Source organism: Staurois parvus, unplaced genomic scaffold, assembly GCF_062004578.1.
Source record: "Staurois parvus isolate SC_StPar_1 unplaced genomic scaffold, SC_StPar_1.0 ptg000038l, whole genome shotgun sequence".
Classification (NCBI taxonomy): domain Eukaryota; kingdom Metazoa; phylum Chordata; class Amphibia; order Anura; family Ranidae; genus Staurois; species Staurois parvus.
In genome coordinates, this window is record NW_028317834.1 from 325,383 (window position 1) to 346,398 (window position 21,016).

Sequence of the window (21,016 nt, forward strand, 5' to 3'; positions counted from 1 at the left end):
AAAAATATCTACTGGGAGGGACAACAAAAAAATAAAACAATAAGAGACTCGGAAAAACAAAACCTTCTCTGCTAATGACAGATTTCATTATTAATGTCATTAGTGATTTTGCCCATAGTTACACTTTGGTGCCAACGTTGTAATATTTCCAGGGAGAAGAAGTTTTCTTTACAAACTTTACACCAAAAAGAGATGTGTGCACTCAGAGTGATTATTGTGAACCCCAATCAGAGGAATGTCAGTCCCCCGGAAGAAGTGGTAGGAATATGACCGCACACTCAGCACTTTGTAAGTTCAGATCTCTGGCAGTTGTATTGTGTGATTAGTCTATGGAGAGGAGTAATAGCTGGAAAGAGAAAATATGGAACAAGGATTTCTGATCTTCACCTGATGGAATCCCATTTGGCAGAACCACATGGAACACAAGTGGCCAGCTGGGCTTACGTTTTACTGCTGAATACATCCCCTAAATCAGCAGTAACTCAGTATTGGAAGGCCTGCATCAGCTTGGGATGTTGTTTTCTCACTGAACAGACTTCTTTCTAGCTGGTGTCACAGACACAGACCTGCCTGAAAGGTTGTCACCCATGAGATGATATCCTACAACCTCACAAACACCCCCTTTCCTCTCTATGATCACAATCTCATCACCTTCACAGTCTCCTCATCTTCAAACACTTATCCCTCCAATCAGCAATCACCTGCAGAAACCTTCACAACTTGAACCCTTCTCCCTTCCACTCTGCAACTGACACAACTCTATGACAGAATCTCTCCCCTGTCCTGCCCTGACCTGGCCACTGCTGTCTACAACAGTTCACTTTCATCCACATTAGACTCACTTGCTCCTCTAACATGAAGCATCAGGCCCCGCCCATTACAACCTTGGCAGACTGACCACACCAGAGATCTTAAACGACATAGTCGTGTGCTGGAGCGATTGTGGCGTAAAACCAAATCTCACCAAGCATTCACCCGATATAAATCTGCTTTCTTCACATACAATTCCTCCCTCCATGCTGCCAGACAAGCCTACTTTGTCGCTCTCATCAATAGCTTGTCATCCAGTCCTCGTCGTCTCTTCTCTACTTCTAACTCTCAACTTTCTCCACCTCCACCCAGTACCTCACTCACTGCTCACGAGATTGCAAACCATTTCAAAAACAAGATTTATACAATTCGTAGGGGCATCTCCACTGCACAGACATCCATCCCACTTAGCATACCTTATACTAAACCTCCCTCAACACTTTCCTCTTTTGACCTTGCTACTACTGAAGAGGTCACTAAGGTTCTCTCAGAAGCCCGTCTCACTACCTGCCCCCTGGATCCTGTCCCCTCACAACTACTACGGTCATCCTCTTCTTCCATCCTATGCTCCCTCACTCACATCTTCAATCTTTCCCTCTTTACTGGTGTCTTCCCCTCCCCTCTAAAGCATGCGCACATCACTCCCATACTTAAAAAGCTCTCCCTGGACCCCACCAACCTGAACAACTTAAGACCTATCTCCCTGCTGCCATTTACCTCTAAACTATTAGAACTCTTAGTCTACAATCGCCTGAGCTCCCACCTCACGGACAACAACCTTCTTGACCCTTTACAGTCTGGCATTCCCTCACTACACTCCACTGAAACTACCCTACTAAAACTCACTAATGAATGATCTACTAACTGCTAAAACCAATGGCCACTACTCCGTACTCATCCCAACCAATCGTCACTACTCCGTACTCATCCCAACCAATGGCCACTGCTCCTTACTCTTACTACATGACCTCTCTGCAGCTTTTGATACGGTTGACCATCCCCTCCTCCTCAAAAAACTCCACTCTCTTGGCCTCCAAGACTCTGCGCTCTCCTGGTTCTCCTCCTACCTATCACAGAGCTCATTCAGCATTACCTTTAACTCTGCCTCCTCCTCTTCACTCCCTCTTTCTGTAGGGATCCCTCCAGGTTCTGTCCTTGGACCCCTACTCTTCTCCATCTACACCTCCTCCCTTGGTTACTTGATAAACTCCCATGGCTTTAAGTACCATCTCTATCCTGATGACACACAAATCTATCTTTCTACCCCTCACCTCACCCCTTCAGTCTCCTCCACACCTCACCCCTTCAGTCTCCTTTCGCATTACTACCCTACTAAGTGACATATCGGCATGGATGTCACTCCACTTCCTCAAACTCAATCTTTCCAAAACTGAGCTCTTAGTATTCCCCCCAGCCTGTGCCCCCTTCCCTGACTTCTCCATCAAGATCAATAACACAACCATCAGTCCCTCCCCTCATACCAGGGCGCTAGGTGTAATCCTAGACTCCCATCTGTCATTTCAGCCCCAAATCCAATCACTGTCCAAATCTTGTAGACTTCACCTCCGCAACAGCTCCAAGATATGGCCGTTCTTAACTTCGGAAACCACTAAGCAACTTATTCACTCCCTTGTTATATCACGCCTCGACTATTTTAACTCCCTCCTCATTGGCCGACCTCATTGCAGGCTATCCCCTCTTCAGCCTAGCATGAATGCTGCTGATATCATCCACCTTACAAACCATTCTGTATCAGCCATCCCTATCTGCCAATCCCTCCACTCAGTGTCCTCCACCCCTCTCTGCCAATCCCTCCACTGGCCTCCATTCAGTGTCCTCCACCAATCCCTCCACTGGCCTCCATTCAGTGTCCTCCATCCCCCTCTGCCAATCCCTCCACTGGCCTCCATTCAGTGTCCTCCACCTCTCTTTGCCAATCCCTCCACTGGCCTCCACCCTCTCTGCCAATCCCTCCACTGGCCTCCACTCAGTGTCCTCCACCCCTCTCTGCCAATCCCTTCACTGGCCTCCACTCAGTGTCCTCCACCCCTCTCTGCCAATCCCTTCACTGGCTTCCCATTGCCCAACAGAGAAAATTCAAAACATTAACAATAACATATAAAGCCATTTATAACTCTGCCCCAAATTACATCACCGATCTTGTCTCCAAATATCACCCAAACCGTACTCTCTGCTCCTCGCACGACCTCCTGCTCTCTAGCTCCCTTGTCTCCTCCTCCCATGCTCGTCTCCAGAGCTTCCCCCATCCTCTGGAACTCTCTACCCCAATTTATCAGACTATTGCCTACTCTGCTCACTTTTAGGTGATTTCTGAAAACCTATATCTTCAGGGAAGCCTATCCTGCCCTCAGCTAATAATGGAATCTTTTACTCTTCCAACCAGTCCATCCCCCACAGTTACTACCTTTTGTACCACTAGCCCCTCCCTCCTAGATTGTAAGCTCTGAGGAGCAGGGCCCTCCTATCCCTCTTGTATTAAACTGTATGGTTACTGTATTGTCTCCCGTTATATTGTAAAGTGCTGAGCAAACTGTTGGCGCCATATAAATCCTATATAATAACAATAATAATAATATCAATGAGAGATGAAATGTGGAAAGAAGGCATTGATAATGGGAGAGGAGATGGAACAGGTAATGGGAGGTGTGGACAAGGTGGGCTTAGCTGGAGACCTCAAGCCTGGCTGATGATGTATCAATAGTCAGAAGAACCTGGAATGGACTCTCCCACTGAGGCTTCAGAGACTTGGTAAGATGACAATAGACCCCATCCTAGTCTCTGGTACTGAGGCAGTGTTGGTCATGTATTACCTCAGGATCCAGAAATGAAGAAAATGCTTGGAAACACAACTCAGTTGGTGTATCATGACAATGCATTACATGTTCATTCAAAGCTCCATAATAAAGATGAGAATCATGAGGGAAGCTGTTCAGTTATTGATGCTTATCTTAAAACAAATTGTCAAGCGATAAAATATTCAAATCCCTTCTAGTTGTGTATTGATGGACATAAGCACTAAACTCAGTTCATCCGATCATTACATTCCTGTTTGCTCAGATTTTAGTTTGTTTCTCTTAAAGTAACATTTTATCTTCTCCCTTCTTCTCTAGTTTGTGGGATGACATTGGGGATGTGAAACTAACTTGTGACACCTGAAACTTATTTAATATTCCTTTTTTCCAGAATATAATCTATGATGAAATTTGTGAATCCTCCGGTGATAGATTAGACCAGCATTAACTGAAAAAGTTTTGTCACATTGAGAGCATTAAAATGGCTTCTCTCCAGTGTGAATCCTCTGGTGTCTGATAAGATGTGATTTCTGTATAAAAGCTTTATCACATTCAGAACACTGATATGACTTCTCTCCAGTGTGAATCCTCTGGTGTCTGATAAGATGTGATTTATGTGTAAAAGCTTTATCACATTCAGAACACTGATATGACTTCTCTCCAGTGTGACTCCTCTGGTGTGTGATAAGATGTGACTTCCCTGTAAAAGCTTTATCACATTCAGAACACTGATATGACTTCTCTCTAGTGTGACTCTTCTGGTGTCTGATAAGATCTGACTTCTGAATAAAACCTTTATCACATTCAGAACACTGATATGACTTCTCTCCAGTGTGAATCCTCTGGTGTGTGAGAAGACTTGACTTCTGAGTAAAAGCTTTGTCACATTTAAAACACTGATATGACTTCTCTCCAGTGTGACTCCTCTGGTGTGTGATGAGATGTGACTTCTGAGTAAAAGCTTTATCACATTCAGAACACTGATATGACCTTTGTCCAGTGTGAAGCCTCTGGTGTGTGTTAAGACTTGACTTCTGTGTAAAAGCTTTATCACATCCAGAACACTGATATGGCTTCTCTCCAGTGTGAATCCTCTGGTGTCTATTAAGATGTGACTTCACTGTAAAAGCTTTATCACATTCATAACACTGATATGGCTTCTCTCCAGTGTGAATCCTCTTGTGTTTAATAAGATCTGACTTCTGAGTAAAAGCTTTATCACATTCATAACACTGATATGGCTTCTCTCCAGTGTGAACTCTTTGGTGTATTATAAAGTATCTCTTGCTTGTAAAAGTTTTGTCACATTCAGAACAAGGATATCGTTTATCTCCCTTGCAAGCCTTCTGGTGTGTGATATATTTTCTATCCATTGTAAAATCTACAAACAAGAAGTTTGAAATGACTCCTCTTATGTATACTTGGGTTGGACTTTATTGTAAAGCCATTTTCACTTCCAGAACACTGAAATTACTTTTTTCCTGCTGGATCAATGTGGAAGAGGATCCAAACCATGACTTTTAGAACACAGATATGACTTGTATCCCGTGTGAATCCTACAGTGAACTGCAGTAAAGACTTTCAGTCAATTAAGACATCCATGTGTTTTATTTTCCATGTGACTCAGCTGTATTCATGAAGACAAAAAAGTCCCAAAAACCTGGTTCATCAATCTACCTGTAGAGAAAGAAAAAAGATAGAATTCTATATAAAGGGCTACATAAAGTTGCTTTCTATTTTTAATGTTCATTACTAAATATATCTTATGAATAGAAAGAATATGTACAGCATTATCTACAGTATTTTTTTTAATCAAATAGATTTTATCAAGAAAGTTTATAAGTGTGCACAGTATTCCCAACGTTCAGCCCAGACAATGGAGTCATACATTCTCACGTATAGGCGGTTGTGGCACTGTTACAGATCATACAGAACAATAACTTGCTTTGTCTATGGTGTCACTTTTACCTTTTATAAACAAATGAACAGAGAAAAGAAGAAACAACCTAGAACAATTCAGCTGTACACGGCAAGTAACTCCCCCCAGTACATACATAGATAGCTGACACCGATCAATGAGGCCCGTGTCTCCAGGATCATACCCCAAGTATGGGCCCCCCATGTAGTTACCATTCAGTAGGATACAACTGGCCGTTCTCCTTCTATGGGGCTAAAAGAGATAAGATTTTAAAAGCCTATGAAGAACTAACTAGGAGTGAGCAAGGAGTATCCAGCCAGTTCTGCCAGACATACATCTCCTGGGAGAATTACAATGTTGGTAAGTTTGTTTTTCACATGTTAATGTGGAGTTCACCTGCTCAAGTCACTGGTGTCTGCTGGGAGTTTGAGATGATAGCCAAGATCGGGATATTTTTTATGGTCAATAAACAGCAGGCTCACTATTGCTATATGACTTGTAATAGGAGGAGGTGTAAATAATTCCTCCTCTATTGACACCAAGAGGCACACCCGAGGAATATTGAATACCAACATTATAACACTGGTCATATCGTTCCACTTTTTGAATATCTCCAAAACACGTATCAAATCCCCGACATCACAGCTACAAGTGGGGTCAAAGGGGAAATCCCTCCTGTCCTAGCTGAACAATTGAGCTGGGGTCCTGAAAGCTCAATGCAAAAGAAATGACTGAGTTTCTGTGAAGAGGTCAGAGAGATGAGAGGTATGGAGGTCAAAATCATCTCCCACCACTTTCTCTTATTTCCTCTGACTGTTTTCCATTTCTTTCTAGAAGTCTTCGGTAAGAGTCAAAAGACTGGAATAAATAGATGAGAGATCATGCCTTTCCCACTGGTGCCATCTGAAGCCCATTAACAAGTGTGAGAGTGATGTGAAATCTGTATCTGATGGAAGTAGCAATCGATGGATGGGATCTAATGTGTCTACTAAGTCCCACCTGGTAAGATGCTGAAGTTGGGCAGCTATAAAATAAAGTCTAGCATTTGGTATTGCTAGGCCTCCTTGGTCTTCACCATACTGTAGAGTAGTGAGTTTGATTCTAGCTGACGGCTTCTTCTAAATGAGTTCCCCAAACTGGGAGTCTATACTGGAGAACCACTTACGAGGTGTCCACATGGGAGAATTGTGGAGTATATAGAGGAATTGTGGGGTCCATATCTTCTCTTGTTCATAGATGTTATTGGAAAGAGATAATAGTTTTACAAGGAGCTCATAATGTGATTGCAGGACTCAACAACAGTGTCAGGGAAGATCGCTGCGGCGCACGAATCTGCGCATGCGCATGATCCTGACAAGGCATACAGGAAGGCGGGCACTAGGACCCAGGCGCACCTGTCACCAATGACGGCGCTGGGCAGGCACTAGGACCCAGGCGTGCCTATCGGTGCCAGGCGGGCTATTTAAACGGGCTACTGCAGGATCCAAATTGCCGTATGGTCTTATTCCTTTGCCTGTGATTCCTGACTCGGAGTTGTTTCCTGTTGCCGAACCTAGCCTGCTCCTGACTACCATTGACCTTCTCCTGCCCTGACCCCTGGCTTGTCTCTGGATATTCTTCTGCCTGCTCCTGGTCATTCTGACCTCTTGTGGCTGAACCTGGCCTGTGACCCGACTATGCTTCTGCCTGCTGCTCTGGTCTGCTCTGCCTTTTCGGACACCAAACCCGGCCCGCCTGACTCCGCTACCTGCCACATGGATCCATCTGCATCCTGCTCTGATCTGCTCTGCCTTTTCACATCAGGCTCACTACTAAATTACGTGACACTAGAAGTCTCCTCCACCGCAGCTGGGCATACCTTGGGGCCACAACCTGGTCTCAGCCTGCTCCAAGTCCATCCCCACCATCAGGGGCTCTGGTGAACAAGCAGACTGGGACTTAGACCCCGCGCCCTAGGGAACCCCAAACTGTGGACCTATAGAGCTACCGCTAGAGTCGTGACAGTACCATACGGCCATGTCTGAGCCTGGAAGAAGATCTTCTCCCCTGGATGAGATATGTCATCATTTGACCGCACTCACCCAGGCTGTTAAGATCTTACAGGATGGATATGCACATTTGGAAGAACGTATCCAAACCTTGGCTACACCCGCTTCTGTACCAACAGATCCGGCTACTTCTCCCTCGGCCAGTGATTCCTCAGAAACCCGTACTAGTACGGTGGTCCAGTTACCTTCACCTTAACCTTGTGTGCCTACTCCAGAACGATTTAATGGGGATCAAAGTAAATTCAGGGCATTCAGAAACGCATGTCAGCTGTATTTTGACCTGCAAGCACAAACTTTCTCCACAGAGACTCTTAAGGTGGGGTTCATCATCTCCTTGCTGCAGGGAGAACCTCAGGGTTGGGCCCACTGCCTGCTCAAGAGTCACCATCCACACCTAAACACCATGACTACATTCTTCAATGTCATGGCCCAGCTATACGACGATCCACAGCGGACAACTACAGCTGAAACAGCATTACATGCGCTTCAACAGGGTCGCCAAGCAGCAGAGGACTATGTCTCAGACTTTAGACGATGGAGTGGTGACACAAACTGGAACGATGCAGCCCTATGACATCAGTTCCACCTGGGCCTGGCCGAGCCCCTCAAGGACGAGCTAGCTCAGGTAGGCATACCTGGTTCCTTGGAAGATCTGATTGAGTTAGCCATCCAGATTGACCGTCGGCTATGTGAACGCAGGTTGGAAAGATCCAACTAAGCTCTGAGGCCTACCTGGGTGCTACCCAAGTTTCCAGCCCAGCACAATCCCCCTGCTAGAACCCGGGATTCTGAGGATACGGATACCCCGGAACCTTTGCAACTCGGGCTAATACATCCTTCACTAACTACCGAGGAATACCAAAGATGTCGGGTCCACAACCTCTGTTTATACTGTGGAGAACCAGGCCATTATGTGCATTCCTGCTCAGCTAAATTGCGTAAGTGCATCTTTGTTTCTTCAGCTGCTCCTCCATCATGTTCAAATAGTTCAACTCACCTGGCTGTTCCCATTTCCTTCCAGCATCCCGGAAGAACTGTGTAAGTGATGGCAATTATTGACTCGGTGGCCTGCAGCCGCTTCATAGATTTAAACTTTGCTGCCCAACAACATATCCCATTACTGCCAAAAGAACACGGGTTAAACATTTTTCTTGCTGATGGAACCCGTATTAAATCCGGACTGGTAGACAAAGAGACCCCACCAATCCATACTACGGTAACCAACCATCATCAGGAATTTTTACTTCTAGATGCTATCACTGCCCCAACTGTTTCCTCTCATACTGGGCCTTCCTTGGCTACGGGCACACAAACCTCAAATTAACTGGAAGTCGGGCTCGATCCAATTTCCCTCTTCTTACTGCCAGGAACATTGTTTGCCCAAGGTATCCTCAGGTCCACCTACCCTACTGTGCATGGACTCTGATATGGAACTCTCTCAAACAATTCCTCCAGCTTACCATGACTATCTTGACGTATTCAGTAAACGGGGAGCAGATACACTTCCTCCTTATCGATCCTATGACTGTCCGATCGATTTGCTTCCCGGATATGAAATCTCCATTGGGCAGATCTTCCCCTTTTCTGAATGGGAACTAGGAGTTCTAAAGGAATATATTGAGGAGAATCTTCAGAAAGGGTTCATTCAGCCCTCCACTTCACCAGCTGGAGCTGGAATATTCTTCCTAGAAAAAAAGGACAAGTCCTTGCTGCCCTGCGTGGATTATCGGAAACTAAATAAGATTACCGTTAAGAACCGGTATCCCCTTCCCTTGGTTCCTGAACTATTCCAGAGACTCAAGACTGCCACTATCTTCACCAAGTTGGATTTGAGAGGGACATAAAACCTGGTCCACATACGGGAAAGGGACAAATGGAAAACGGCCTTCCGCACCCGTTTCGGCCACTTTGAATACCTGGTCATGCCATTTGGGTTATGCAACGTGCCTGCTACTTTCCAACATTTCATTAATGACATTTTCAGAGATTACCTGGATGTTTTTGTTGTCATCTACCTGGATGATATATGTAAATCCTCCTGCGCTTCTATGTCTCCTAGGATGAGTAAAAGGAACAGCCGCTCATATCCAAATCTCACCTTAAGATAGAACTAATAAATCTAATATATAAATGATGTAGCGCTGTAATAACTCATGAGTATGGTTATAAACATATCACTCTACTGACATCCAAAAGATAGCAATTGTGACATATATAAGTGATGTGTGCAATATAGAATACACTTATATATGGTTGCACTTCTCTACGGTTGGTGAATCACAGGATTCCCAAACATCATACTTATGAGCATCCTACCATTGCCTGACTAAAGAGGAATAGAGGAAGGAGGAGGAGAGAGAGTATAGAAGGTGGTGGAGTCATTTCTGGCCTGGAGGAATCGTGTAGGATCCAGGGTGATCCAAGAGGCTTATTTGGCCCCTGTGGGTCGCAGGGGGAAAGTGAGCGGGCACGCCTGCCATATAGGAGTACTTCTCACTACCTGCACTGGCACAGCAGCACATGGTGTGATCATTGCATTGTGTGGATTTTTGAGACACAACTTGACGCCGAATATAGTGGACTTTTTATCACCATTGTTTATATAAGTCACTTATCTGATGATGCATAACCCTGTATAGGGAAGCACTGTGTGACAATGATGATATGATCACTTGTTTATGATCACTTGGATATTTATAAGTGTATTCTATATTGCACACATCACTTATATATGTCACAATTGCTATCTTTTGGATGTCAGTAGAGTGATATGTTTATAACCATACTCATGAGTTATTACAGCGCTACATCATTTATATATTACATCTACCTGGATGACATTCTGATTTTCTCCGCATCTCTAGAGGTACACCGAGACCATGTGAGATGCATTCTGGGACGGCTTCGCCAGCATGGACTATATGCTAAGAAAGAGAAATGCAACTTTGAGCAACAGAGCATTCCATTCCTGGGCCTGATCACCTCTACTGCCATAATTGCAATGGATCCACAAAAGATCACAGCAATTTTGGAATGGCCGGTACCCTCAGACAAAAAAGGAGTTCAGGGGTTCATCGGATTTGCAAATTTCTACTGGAAATTAATTAAGAACTTTTCGGGCCTCATTTCACCTATCACTCACCTCACCAAGTTAGGAGTCCACTTCCATTGGACCCCAGAGGCGCAAACGGCTTTTGAGACAGTGAAGAAATTATTCACAGCAGCCCCCACTTTTTTTTTTTTTTTATAAATGTTTATTAGTTTATCAGTCAAAATACAAATCATATTCACATTTCTATTAAAATGACATTTAGACAATATCCTCCTATTTGCATAAATTATTTAAATCCCTCTCCTCAACCCTCCCTCTTCCCCCCTCCCCCCTCCTCAGCCTCCCACCCCCATCCCCCCCACCTCTCCCACTCTGCGTTTTTCTCTCTTCTCCTTCACACCATACATTTCTGTTATTTCTAAATCCATTTCAAGGGGTGTTATATCCTCATATATTTCACTTTTTCTCTATACTCTTCCCATTTTTTCCACTTTGTATTGTACATCTCCATCTTATCTATATGCATGTAATACAATCTTTCTAACCCGCATATCTGGTTCACTCTGCCCATCCAATCCTCCTCTGTTGGCACCTCTCTTTTTTTCCAGAACCTGCGTATCAGACTCTTCGCTGCACTCAAGTAATGCCATATCCCCAAGGCCTTATATAATTTCACTGGAAGCTCTGTGATATGGAGGAGACACAACTCTGGGTCTAATCCAATATTAATTGTAGTGATTTTCCTTACTAAATAAACTATTTTCCGCCAAAACACCTGTATTCTTGAACACTCCCACCACGTATGATACCACGTACCTATCTCTCCACAACCTCTCCAAGTCATCCGTGAAATCTCCCCATTCAATTCATGCTCTACATTAGGTGTAATGTGCCATCTCACCAAACACTTGTCATTTTTTTCCACCTCTTGCATACTAATATTTTCGTGAATTAATCTGAACATTTTCCTTTGCGCCTCCTCATCTATTTCCCTTCCCATATCTCTTTCCCATTTCTCTATATATATTAATTTTATATCAGTGTCTAATTCGGTTAATATTTTATATATTTTTGCAATTCCGTGTCTCCCATCTCCCCGTGCGTCCAACAATCTCTCCAATGGATTCCACTCTTTTCTAGTTCTCATAGGCTTTGGGAGATTTTCAAAGAAATGTTTCAGTTGGTAATATCGGAATCTATCCATCTTATTGAAAACTTTTCCCTTTTTTTTCTCCAGCTCTCCATATGATCCCAATTCCTCCCCAACCATTATATCTCTCAATTGTGCCTCTTGTTTTATAATCCATTTTCCTGCAATGTTTTCCTGCCCAGGGGTAAAATATTTTGTGTTCCTTAGTGGCATTAACTGTGAATTAAAAGCCCATCCCCTCTGTCTGTGTAACATTTCCCACACTCTCAAAACATTAAAAGTATACGTGCTTGTGCTTTCCTCTAATCCCCTATATTGTGCTGGCACCCATATAATCTTGCTTAAATTTGATCCACTCAGTGTATTTTCGATTTTGACCCAGCTTTTCTCTGGATTATGAGTCCACTCAAAAATTCTCGCCATTATCACTGCTTTATAATATCTCTTAAAGTCTGGTACACCCAGTCCGCCTCTTTCTTTACTTCTAGTCAAGACTTCATAGCGTATTCTAGGCTTTTTATTCCTCCATATAAATCTTATTATCATTTTTTTAAGTTCTTTAAAATATGTCTCTGGGAGTTTAATTGGAATCATTTGAAATTTATACAATACTTTGGGCACAATTACCATTTTTATCAAATTTATGCGACCTATCCAGGACGGGTTTCCACCTCCCACTCTCTTCAGCTCCTCCTTAAGTTCGTTTAATATAATATAATTAGATTTATATAGATTCTTGGTTAAGGCTGACAGTTTTATCCCTAGATACTTTAGTTCTTTATCTCTCCAAACAAATGGGAATTCTCCTTGTATTTTTTCTTTTTCACTATTTTTAAGGTTTATATTTAAGATTTCGGCTTTTGTCGGGTTAATTTTTAAATTTGATAATTCCCCGTATTCCTTCAGTATCTTCATCAAATTTGGAAGTGACATTCTGGGATTTCCAACATAGAACATCAAATCATCCGCATAAGCCGCCACCTTATGTTCTCTATCTCCTATCCATATTCCCTTTATATCTATGTTCTTCCTTATCGTAGACAGCAGTGGCTCCAATGATAGAACATATAACAGTGGGGATAATGGGCATCCCTGTCTTGTACCATTTGACATCTTGAAAATCTCCGATCTTCCTCCATTAACCATGATAGCGGCAGTAGGCCCTCTATATAACCTTCCGATCCACTTCCTCATTCTATCTCCTATCCCTATCACCTCCAAGGTGTCCATCATAAAGCCCCAACTCACTCTATCAAATGCTTTCTCGGCATCAATTGACATCAGTATCATTGGGGTTTTCCCTTTTTTACCTTCCTGTATGAGCAGCAGTGATCTCAAACCGTTGTCTCTGCCCTCTCTCCCTGGGACAAACCCCACCTGATCTTCGTGTATCCATTCCGGCATCAGTTCCTTCAGTCTATTTGCCAAAACCTTTGCATACAATTTAGTATCTACATTCAGCAGCGCTATTGGTCTATAACTCGCACACTGCGAGGGGTCTTTATCCTCTTTATGGATTAAGACTATATTAGCCTGTAAGGATTCTCCCCTCATTTCCCAGAGCATTCATATATATCTTCAACTTGGGTATTAATAACTCACCATATTTTTTATAATATTTTACCGTATATCCATCTGGGCCCGGACTTTTCCCCACCGCAGTACCTTTTAACGCTGTTTTTATTTCCTCTAATGTGATTTCTGCTTCTAGGGAATTCAATTGTATTTCGCTGAGTTTTGGTAGACCTGCCTCTTTTAAGTATGTTCTTTTTTCTCTATTTACTGTTTCAGTTTTATTTATTATATCCTGCGGTATGATATTATATAACTCATTATAGTAATCCTTAAATGCTCTAGCGATGTCTTTAGTTGAGTGCACTAATTCACCCTTAGGGTTTCTTATTTTCTCTATATAATTCCTATTTTTCTTTTTCCTTAGAGTTCTCATTAAATATTTTCCCGGCTTATCTCCCCATCTATACCTTTCACTTGTTACTTTGTTAAAGACTCTTTTCTTTTCCTCCTCCATTACATTCTCTAGTTCTTCTTTCTTCTTTATTATTTTCTGCATTATCTCTTTAAACATTTCCCTTTTATGAGCCTTTTCGAGATCATATATTTCATTTAGTAGTCTATTAATCTCCTTTCTTTTTTCTTTTTTGCCCCTATTGCAATGAGTAGTCCTCTAATGTAGGCTTTGTGGGCCTCCCACACTGTTGCAATCAACACATCCTCTGTTTCATTTTCCTCAAAAAAACATTTAATTTCCCTCTCGATCTTTCGATCGGTCTCTTCATCCATAAGGAGTGCCTCATTCATCCGCCAGTCATAACCTCCTCTCTCTTCTCTACCCCATCTTGACTTCATTGCAACAGGGGCATGATCCGACAAAGTACTTCCTCCGATTTTTACTTCTACTACAGACTCTATAAATCGATGTTCTACCAATATATAATCCAGTCTAGAATAGATCTCATGTACATGTGAAAAAAAGGTATAGTCTCTATCTTTCATATTCCTGATTCTCCATATATCGACTAATTGACACTCATGCATCAGTTTCTTTAATAATCTCAAGGACCTGCTCTCTTCCCTTCTCACATGGGAGGTAGTATCCATCCGCAGGTCCATACAGATATTAAAGTCTCCAGCTATTATCATACAACCCCCTTTTAAAATCCATCAATTTTTTCAATACACCTCTCAAGAATATCTCCGGTTTCTTATTTGGACAGTATATACTAGCTATTGTACACTCAATTCTCTGTAATTTACCCCTCAAAAACAAAAACCTTCCCTCCGGATCCACAATTCTCTTCTCCACCTCAAACCTTATATTCTTTGCGAAACCTATAGCAACCCCTTTTGCTCTTTTAATTGGTGAGTCCGCATAATACCATGTCGGGAAATATCTAGTCTTCAGCCTAACCTTTGACTCCACCTCTAAGTGTGTTTCCTGTAGAAATACCACCGAAGATGTTCTATGTTGTAGTTCTTTATATAACCTAAATCTCTTCCCGGGACAACACAACCCCTTTACATTATGTTATAAATTGGATTTCTTCCATCTTACCCTACTCCTTTTAATTCCTTCATCCTCCTGCCCTTCCTCTTTCCTATTTCTCTTATCTCGCAGAGTATCCACCCCCCTATTCCCCCCCTCCCATGCCCCCCATCTCCCCCCTCCTTCTCCCCCCCCATTAGGCCTACTATTTGCCTTCTAATCATTTGTGGACATAATGCCACGTTTGATTTTTAACCCTGGTCTCTGACCATGTGCGGCTCACCTTCCCTCCATTCCCCCAATGCCCCCCTATCTGTCATTTCTCTATTTCTCCTTCTAACTAGCTGCCATTCCTCTTTTCTCATAGCACTTATCCCTTCTTCCTCCTCCCAACCTGGGATCTCTATTTTCTGAATATTAAGTTTATCAAAAAAGTCTCTTAGTTCTTCAGGAAATCTCAGGTATGCAGTGACTCCATTCTTCCATCCCATTAAACACGTCGGGCTACTCCGTCTATATTGTATATTCTGTTTTTTCATCTGTTCTAGAAGTGGTTTCAGTGATCTCTTTCTCCACAATGTTTCAGCTGTCAGGTCTGCAAAAATTTGTATATTTTTTCCTCCATATATAATACTGGCTCTTCCTTTTGTCTTCTTCCATACCTCTTCTCTATCTCCATATTTATAGAATTGTACAACTACATCTCTCGGTTTCTCTTCCACCCGATCCCGTTGGAACCTTCCTATCCTATATACATTGTCCAATTCATATTTCTCGGTACTGGGTTTATCCGTAATGGAGTTTAAGATTTTACATATTGTCCCTTTTAAATCTTCTCCTTGTGTGAGCTCCGGGACTCCTTTTATCCTAAGATTATTTTTCCTATGCTTGTTACCTTGTATCTCCAAGTTATATTGCGGCTTTTATTGTTCTTTCCTCATCTCCATTATCTGATTTTTTAACTCTGGAATAGCTTGAGCATGTTTTTTAATTTTTTCCTCCATTTCTTCTACTCTGGATAATAAATGTCCCAAATCATTACGGATAATCCCCATCTCTTGTTTAATAGATTTTTCCAGATTTTTAAACATTTCTGCCATCTCCTTTTTATTTGGGATTTGTAATTCTCCTTCATTTTCTCTTGACTTTATTCCCTCTGATGTTTGTTGATTATTATTGTTCATTTCCTCAGAAGACCTGGTGCTATTATCTAGGCTGTTTTCCATTATACTCCTTTCAGAAGCCTTCTGAGATCTTTCTGGGGTCACATTTCCCTGGGACGTATATTTCCTAATCGTTCCAGATTGGGGGTGCTTGGGACCACTCCCTTTACTATTTTTGCTCTTCATATTTGTTATAAATTCAGTCCCTTTTCTCTAAGCTCTAGGACCTGTGCTAAAAATTATCCTTGGGAGAATTAAAATTTTCTTCTGTCCCCTTGGGAATCCCCCTATTCCTCCTTGTGTTCCTTCTTTGCTTCAACCTCTATATTCCACATACAGGGTCAGTATACAGTCCAGACATTATCACTCACCCTCCTTCCAGCTGCTTTTTCAGTGAGGCGATTCTCCAGGTTCCTTCTCTGTTGTCTGTCTTTATTTCCCTTCTAGGGGGATTCCTCCAGGTCACATTCCTCTTCCTTCACCTGATCTCTTTGACAGATAGCAGGCAGAGTGCTTCTCTGTTAAGTCGGTGTCAGGGTCCTGCTTGTATCTGTCTCCACTCACAGCTGTCAGTGAGAAGCAGATGCCTCCTTTCTGCTTGGGAATGCCGGCCGGCTTCTCTTCCTCCCAGAGATCCCTTGCGGGGGTCACATGGCCGTCCTGCGTCCTCCGGGCTCCCAGCTGCTCTCTATCTCAGACTGGAGGCTCCAGCCGTCCCACCTCAAACGACCCACGACACTCCGTCCTCCTCACTTCACCGGTGGGATCCCACTTACAGGTAGGGCATCCTAGGCATCTCCAGCAGCATTCACGGGGCGCATTGAGGGGAAGGTGACTGCCTTACAGAGGGAGATCCTACATCGGTCTCTCTCTTGCCGCCATGCTCAGGCTCCACAGCAGCCCCCATCTTAAGCCATGCAGACTCCTCTCTTCCTTACACCTTGGAAGTAGATGCGTCCGAAAACACAGTAGGGGCAGTTCTTTCATGAAGGAAAGGCCTGAAGGAACTAATGCATCCAGTAGCCTTCTTCTCTAGGAAAAACTTACCTCAGCTGAAAGGAACTACAGTTGCAAGAAAAAGTATGTGAACCCCTTGGGATTACGTGGAGTTTTGCATGAATTGGGCATAAAATGTGCTCTGAACGTCATCTAAGTCACAACAATAGAAGAACACAGTCTGCTGAACATAATACTACACAAACATTAGATGTTGCCATGGTTTAATTGCACATAACATGTAAACATTCACAGTGCAGGGAGGAAAAAGTATGTGAACCTTTGGACTTAATAACTGGTTGACCCTCCTTTGGCAGCAATAACCTCAACCAAACGTTTCCTGTAGTTGCAGATCAGACCTGCACAACGATCTGGAGTAATTTTGGACCACTCCTCTTCACAGAACTGTTTCAGTGTAGCAATATTCTTGGGATGTCTGGTGTGAATCGCTCCCTTAAGGTCATGCCACAGCATTTCAATCGGGTTGAGGTCAGGACTCTGACTGGGCCACTCCAGAAGGCGTATTCTGTGCTGTTGCAGCCATTGTTTTGTTGAATGACTTGTATGCTTTAGGTCATTGTCCTGTTGCATCGCCCATCCTCTGCAGAGCTTCAGTTGGCGGACAGATGGTCGTACGGTTTCCTGCAATATGTCTTGATAAACCCTGGAATTAATTTTCCCATCAATGACAACAATCCGTCCAGGCCCTGAGGCAGCAAAGCAGCCCCAAACCATGATGCTCCCTCCGCCATGTTTTACAGTGGGGATGAGGTTTTGATGTTGGTGTGCTGTGCCTTTTTTTCTCCACACATAGTGTTGTGTGTTCTTCCCAAACAACTCAATCTTGGTTTCATCTGTCCACAGTATATTCTGCCAGTAGTGCTGTGGAACATCCAGGTGCTCTTTTGCAAACTTCAAACGTGCTGCAATTTTCTTTTTGGACAGCAATGGCTTCCTCCGTGGTGTCCTCCCATGTACTCCATTCTTGTTTCATGTTTTCCTTATTGTAGATGTGTCAACAAAAATGTTAGCATGTGCCAGAGATTTCTGTAGGTCTTTAGCTGACACTCTGGGATTCTTCTTTACCTCATGCAGCATTCTGCGCTGGGCTCTTGCAGTAATTTTTACAGGACGACCACGCCTAGGGAGAGTAGCAACAGTGCTAAACTTTCTCCATTTGTAGACAGTCTGTCTTACCGTGAACACATGAACATCAAGGCTTTTGGAGATACTTTTGTAACCCTTTCCAGCTTCATGCAAGTCAACAATTCTTGATCGTAGGTCTTCTAAAAGCTCTTTTCTGCGAGGCATGGTTCACATCAGACAGTGCTTCTTGAAACCAGTAAACCCAAAACAGGTGTGTGTTTTTTAAGGGCAGGACAGCTGTCAGCAACACATCCAATATCATCACACTGATTGCAGTCAAGGTTGGCTCACTCCTGGCTCCAATTAGCTCTGAGAGAAGTCATTAATCTAGGGCCTCACATACTTTTTCCTCCCTGCACTGTGAATGTTTACATGTTATGTGCAATTAAACCATGGCAACATCTAATGTTTGTGTAATATTATGTTCAGCAGACTGTGTTCTTCTATTGTTGTGACTTAGATGACGTTCAGAGCACATTTTATGCCCAATTCATGCAAAACTCCACGTAATCATCAGGGGTTCACATACTTTTTCTTGCAACTGTACAACATTGGGGACCGAGAACTCTTGGCAATAAAGACAGCACTGGAAGAACGGAGATACCTGCTGGAAGGGGCCATACATCCAATTCTGATATATAGCGATCACAAGAATTTAGAATATTTAAGGACTGCTAAACGTCACAAACCACGCCAGGCTAGATGAGCACTGTTTTTCTCCAGATTCATTTTTCACATCACCTACAGGCCAGGATCCAAAAACACTAAACCAGATGCGCTTTCACGTATGTTCGAGGATCCAAAGGAATCTCCAAAACTGGACACCATTCTACCAGCAGGGAATTTCTTGCTATTAAAGTCTGAACTTCTGTCTCAATTGCAGCAGGCCTCAGTAGGAGCCTCTAGTCCACCTGGAATCACTGCACAGAACAGGGAAGGGCTTTTATGGAAAGGGGAGCAAATTTTGGTACCCGAAGAGGCAAGAATTCTTGTTCTGGGTTACTGCCATGATCACCCGTTAAGCAGGTCACTTCGGGGTTTCCAAGACATTGGAATTGGCCCAACGCTCGTTCTGGTGGCCGAATATGGCTAAGGATTGCAAAACATATGTAAGGACTTGTGCCATCTGCAATCGGAACAAGACCACTCGAAACAAGGCCTGGGGTTTACTTAAACCTCTACCAGTGCCTGATAGGCCTTGGAAAATGATATCCATGGACTTTATAGTGGAACTTCCGCCTTCCCAAGGACATACTGCTATTTTTGTGGTTGTGGACCGGTTATCAAAAATGGCCCAATTTTTGCCACTAAGGAATACACCCTCTGCTTCTGAGACTGCTCGGATTTTCATTAAAGAAATCGTAAGACTCCATGGAGTTCCTGTGAACATTGTCTCGGACCGAAGGGTACAATTTACTTCGAGATTTTGGAAAGCGCTATGCGAAACCATGGAAATCAAGTTATCCTTTTCCTCTGCCTACCACCCACAAATAAACAAACGGGCAAACCGAACGAACCAATCAGACCCTGGAACAATACATCAGTTGTTACACATCCTTCCTCCAAGACTACTGGGTGGCAATCTTACCTCTGGCAGAGTTCACATATAACAATGTTAGCCATTCTGCCACTAAACAGTCACCAATTTTTGCTAACTATGGGTTCCACCCTACCTTTTTACCTGACCTGGTCCCACAAACTTCCGTTCCTGCTGCTCAGAATATACTAAATTTCTTTGTCTCTAACAATAAATTGTTACAAGAGGCGGTCGCAAAAGCCCAGGAAGACAACAAGAGGGTCTTCGACAGAAAGAGAAGGGAAGAACTGATTCTGCATCTGGGAGACCAGGTCTGGCTGGCTACAACTAATCTGAAGATGGCGTGCCCTTCGAGGAAGTTGGCACCAAGGTTTGTGGGCCCATTCTTGATAAGACACAGAATTAAAATCACATATGAATTGGCACTTCCGGAGTCCATTAGAGTACACCCAGTTTTCCACGTGTCACTGTTGAAACCTGCCGTACCCGATCCATTTCCTAGTCATAGGTCAAGGCGCGCCGAGTCCATAGACGTGGACAGGGAAGAGGAATTTGAGGTCAAGGCTGTTGTGGACTGTAGGAAAAGGAGGGGTCAGACACAGTACCTTATTAAGTGGAAGGGGTATGGTCCGGAGGAAAACTCATGGGAACCAGCTCAGAATATTCATGCCACAGACCTAGTTCAGGAATTTTTTTGCAGTCACCCGCAAAAGAGGAGCCAAATGGGCATCCAGAGGCTGCCCATAAGGGGGGGGCAATGTCAGGGAAGATCGCAGGAATATGTGCATGAGCAGCATCCCGATAAGACATACAGGCAGGGGGGCACTAAGACCCAGGCGCACCTGTCACCAATGACAGCACCGGGCAGGCACTAGGACCTAGGCACGCCTTTCGGCGCAGGGAGGGCTATTTAAACTGGCCACTGCAGGATCCAAATTGCCGTATGGTCTTATTCCTTTGCCTGTGATTCCTGACTCTGAGTTGTTTCCTGTTGCCGAACCTAGCCTGCTCCTGACTACCATTGACCTTCTCCTGCCCTGACCCCTGGCTTGTCTCTGGATATTCTTCTGGCTGCTCCTGATCATTCTGACCTCCTGTTGCTGAACCTGGCCTGTGACCCGACTATCCTTCTGCCTACTTCTCTGGTCTTCTCTGCCTTCTTGGATACAAAACCCGGCCCGCCTGACTCCGCTACCTGCCGCACGGATCCATCCGCATCCTGCTCTGGTCTGCTCTGCCTCTTCACGTCAGGCTCACTACTAAAGTATGTGACACTAGCGGTCTCCTGGACATACCTGGGGGCTGCGACCTGGTCTCAGCCTGCTCCAAGTCCATCCCCACCATCAGGGGCTCTGGTGAACAAGCAGACTGGAGCTTAG

At 43.7% G+C, this 21,016-nt stretch overlaps 2 protein-coding genes across 2 annotated transcripts in view; one reads left to right on the top strand and one right to left on the bottom strand.

The window, feature by feature from the left end:
• The window catches only part of LOC149470561 (uncharacterized), a 77,230-nt gene extending 71,932 nt beyond the window's left edge, over positions 1-5,298 (bottom strand). Inside the window, exon 1 of the mRNA XM_089662269.1 lies at positions 4,417-5,298. Coding sequence (XP_089518395.1) covers positions 4,417-4,996 — 580 coding nt within the window. The 5' untranslated portion in view covers positions 4,997-5,298. The remainder of the gene's footprint in view (positions 1-4,416) is intronic.
• The window catches only part of LOC149470559 (uncharacterized), a 432,748-nt gene that overhangs the window by 235,364 nt on the left and 176,368 nt on the right, over positions 1-21,016 (top strand). The window lies entirely within an intron of this gene.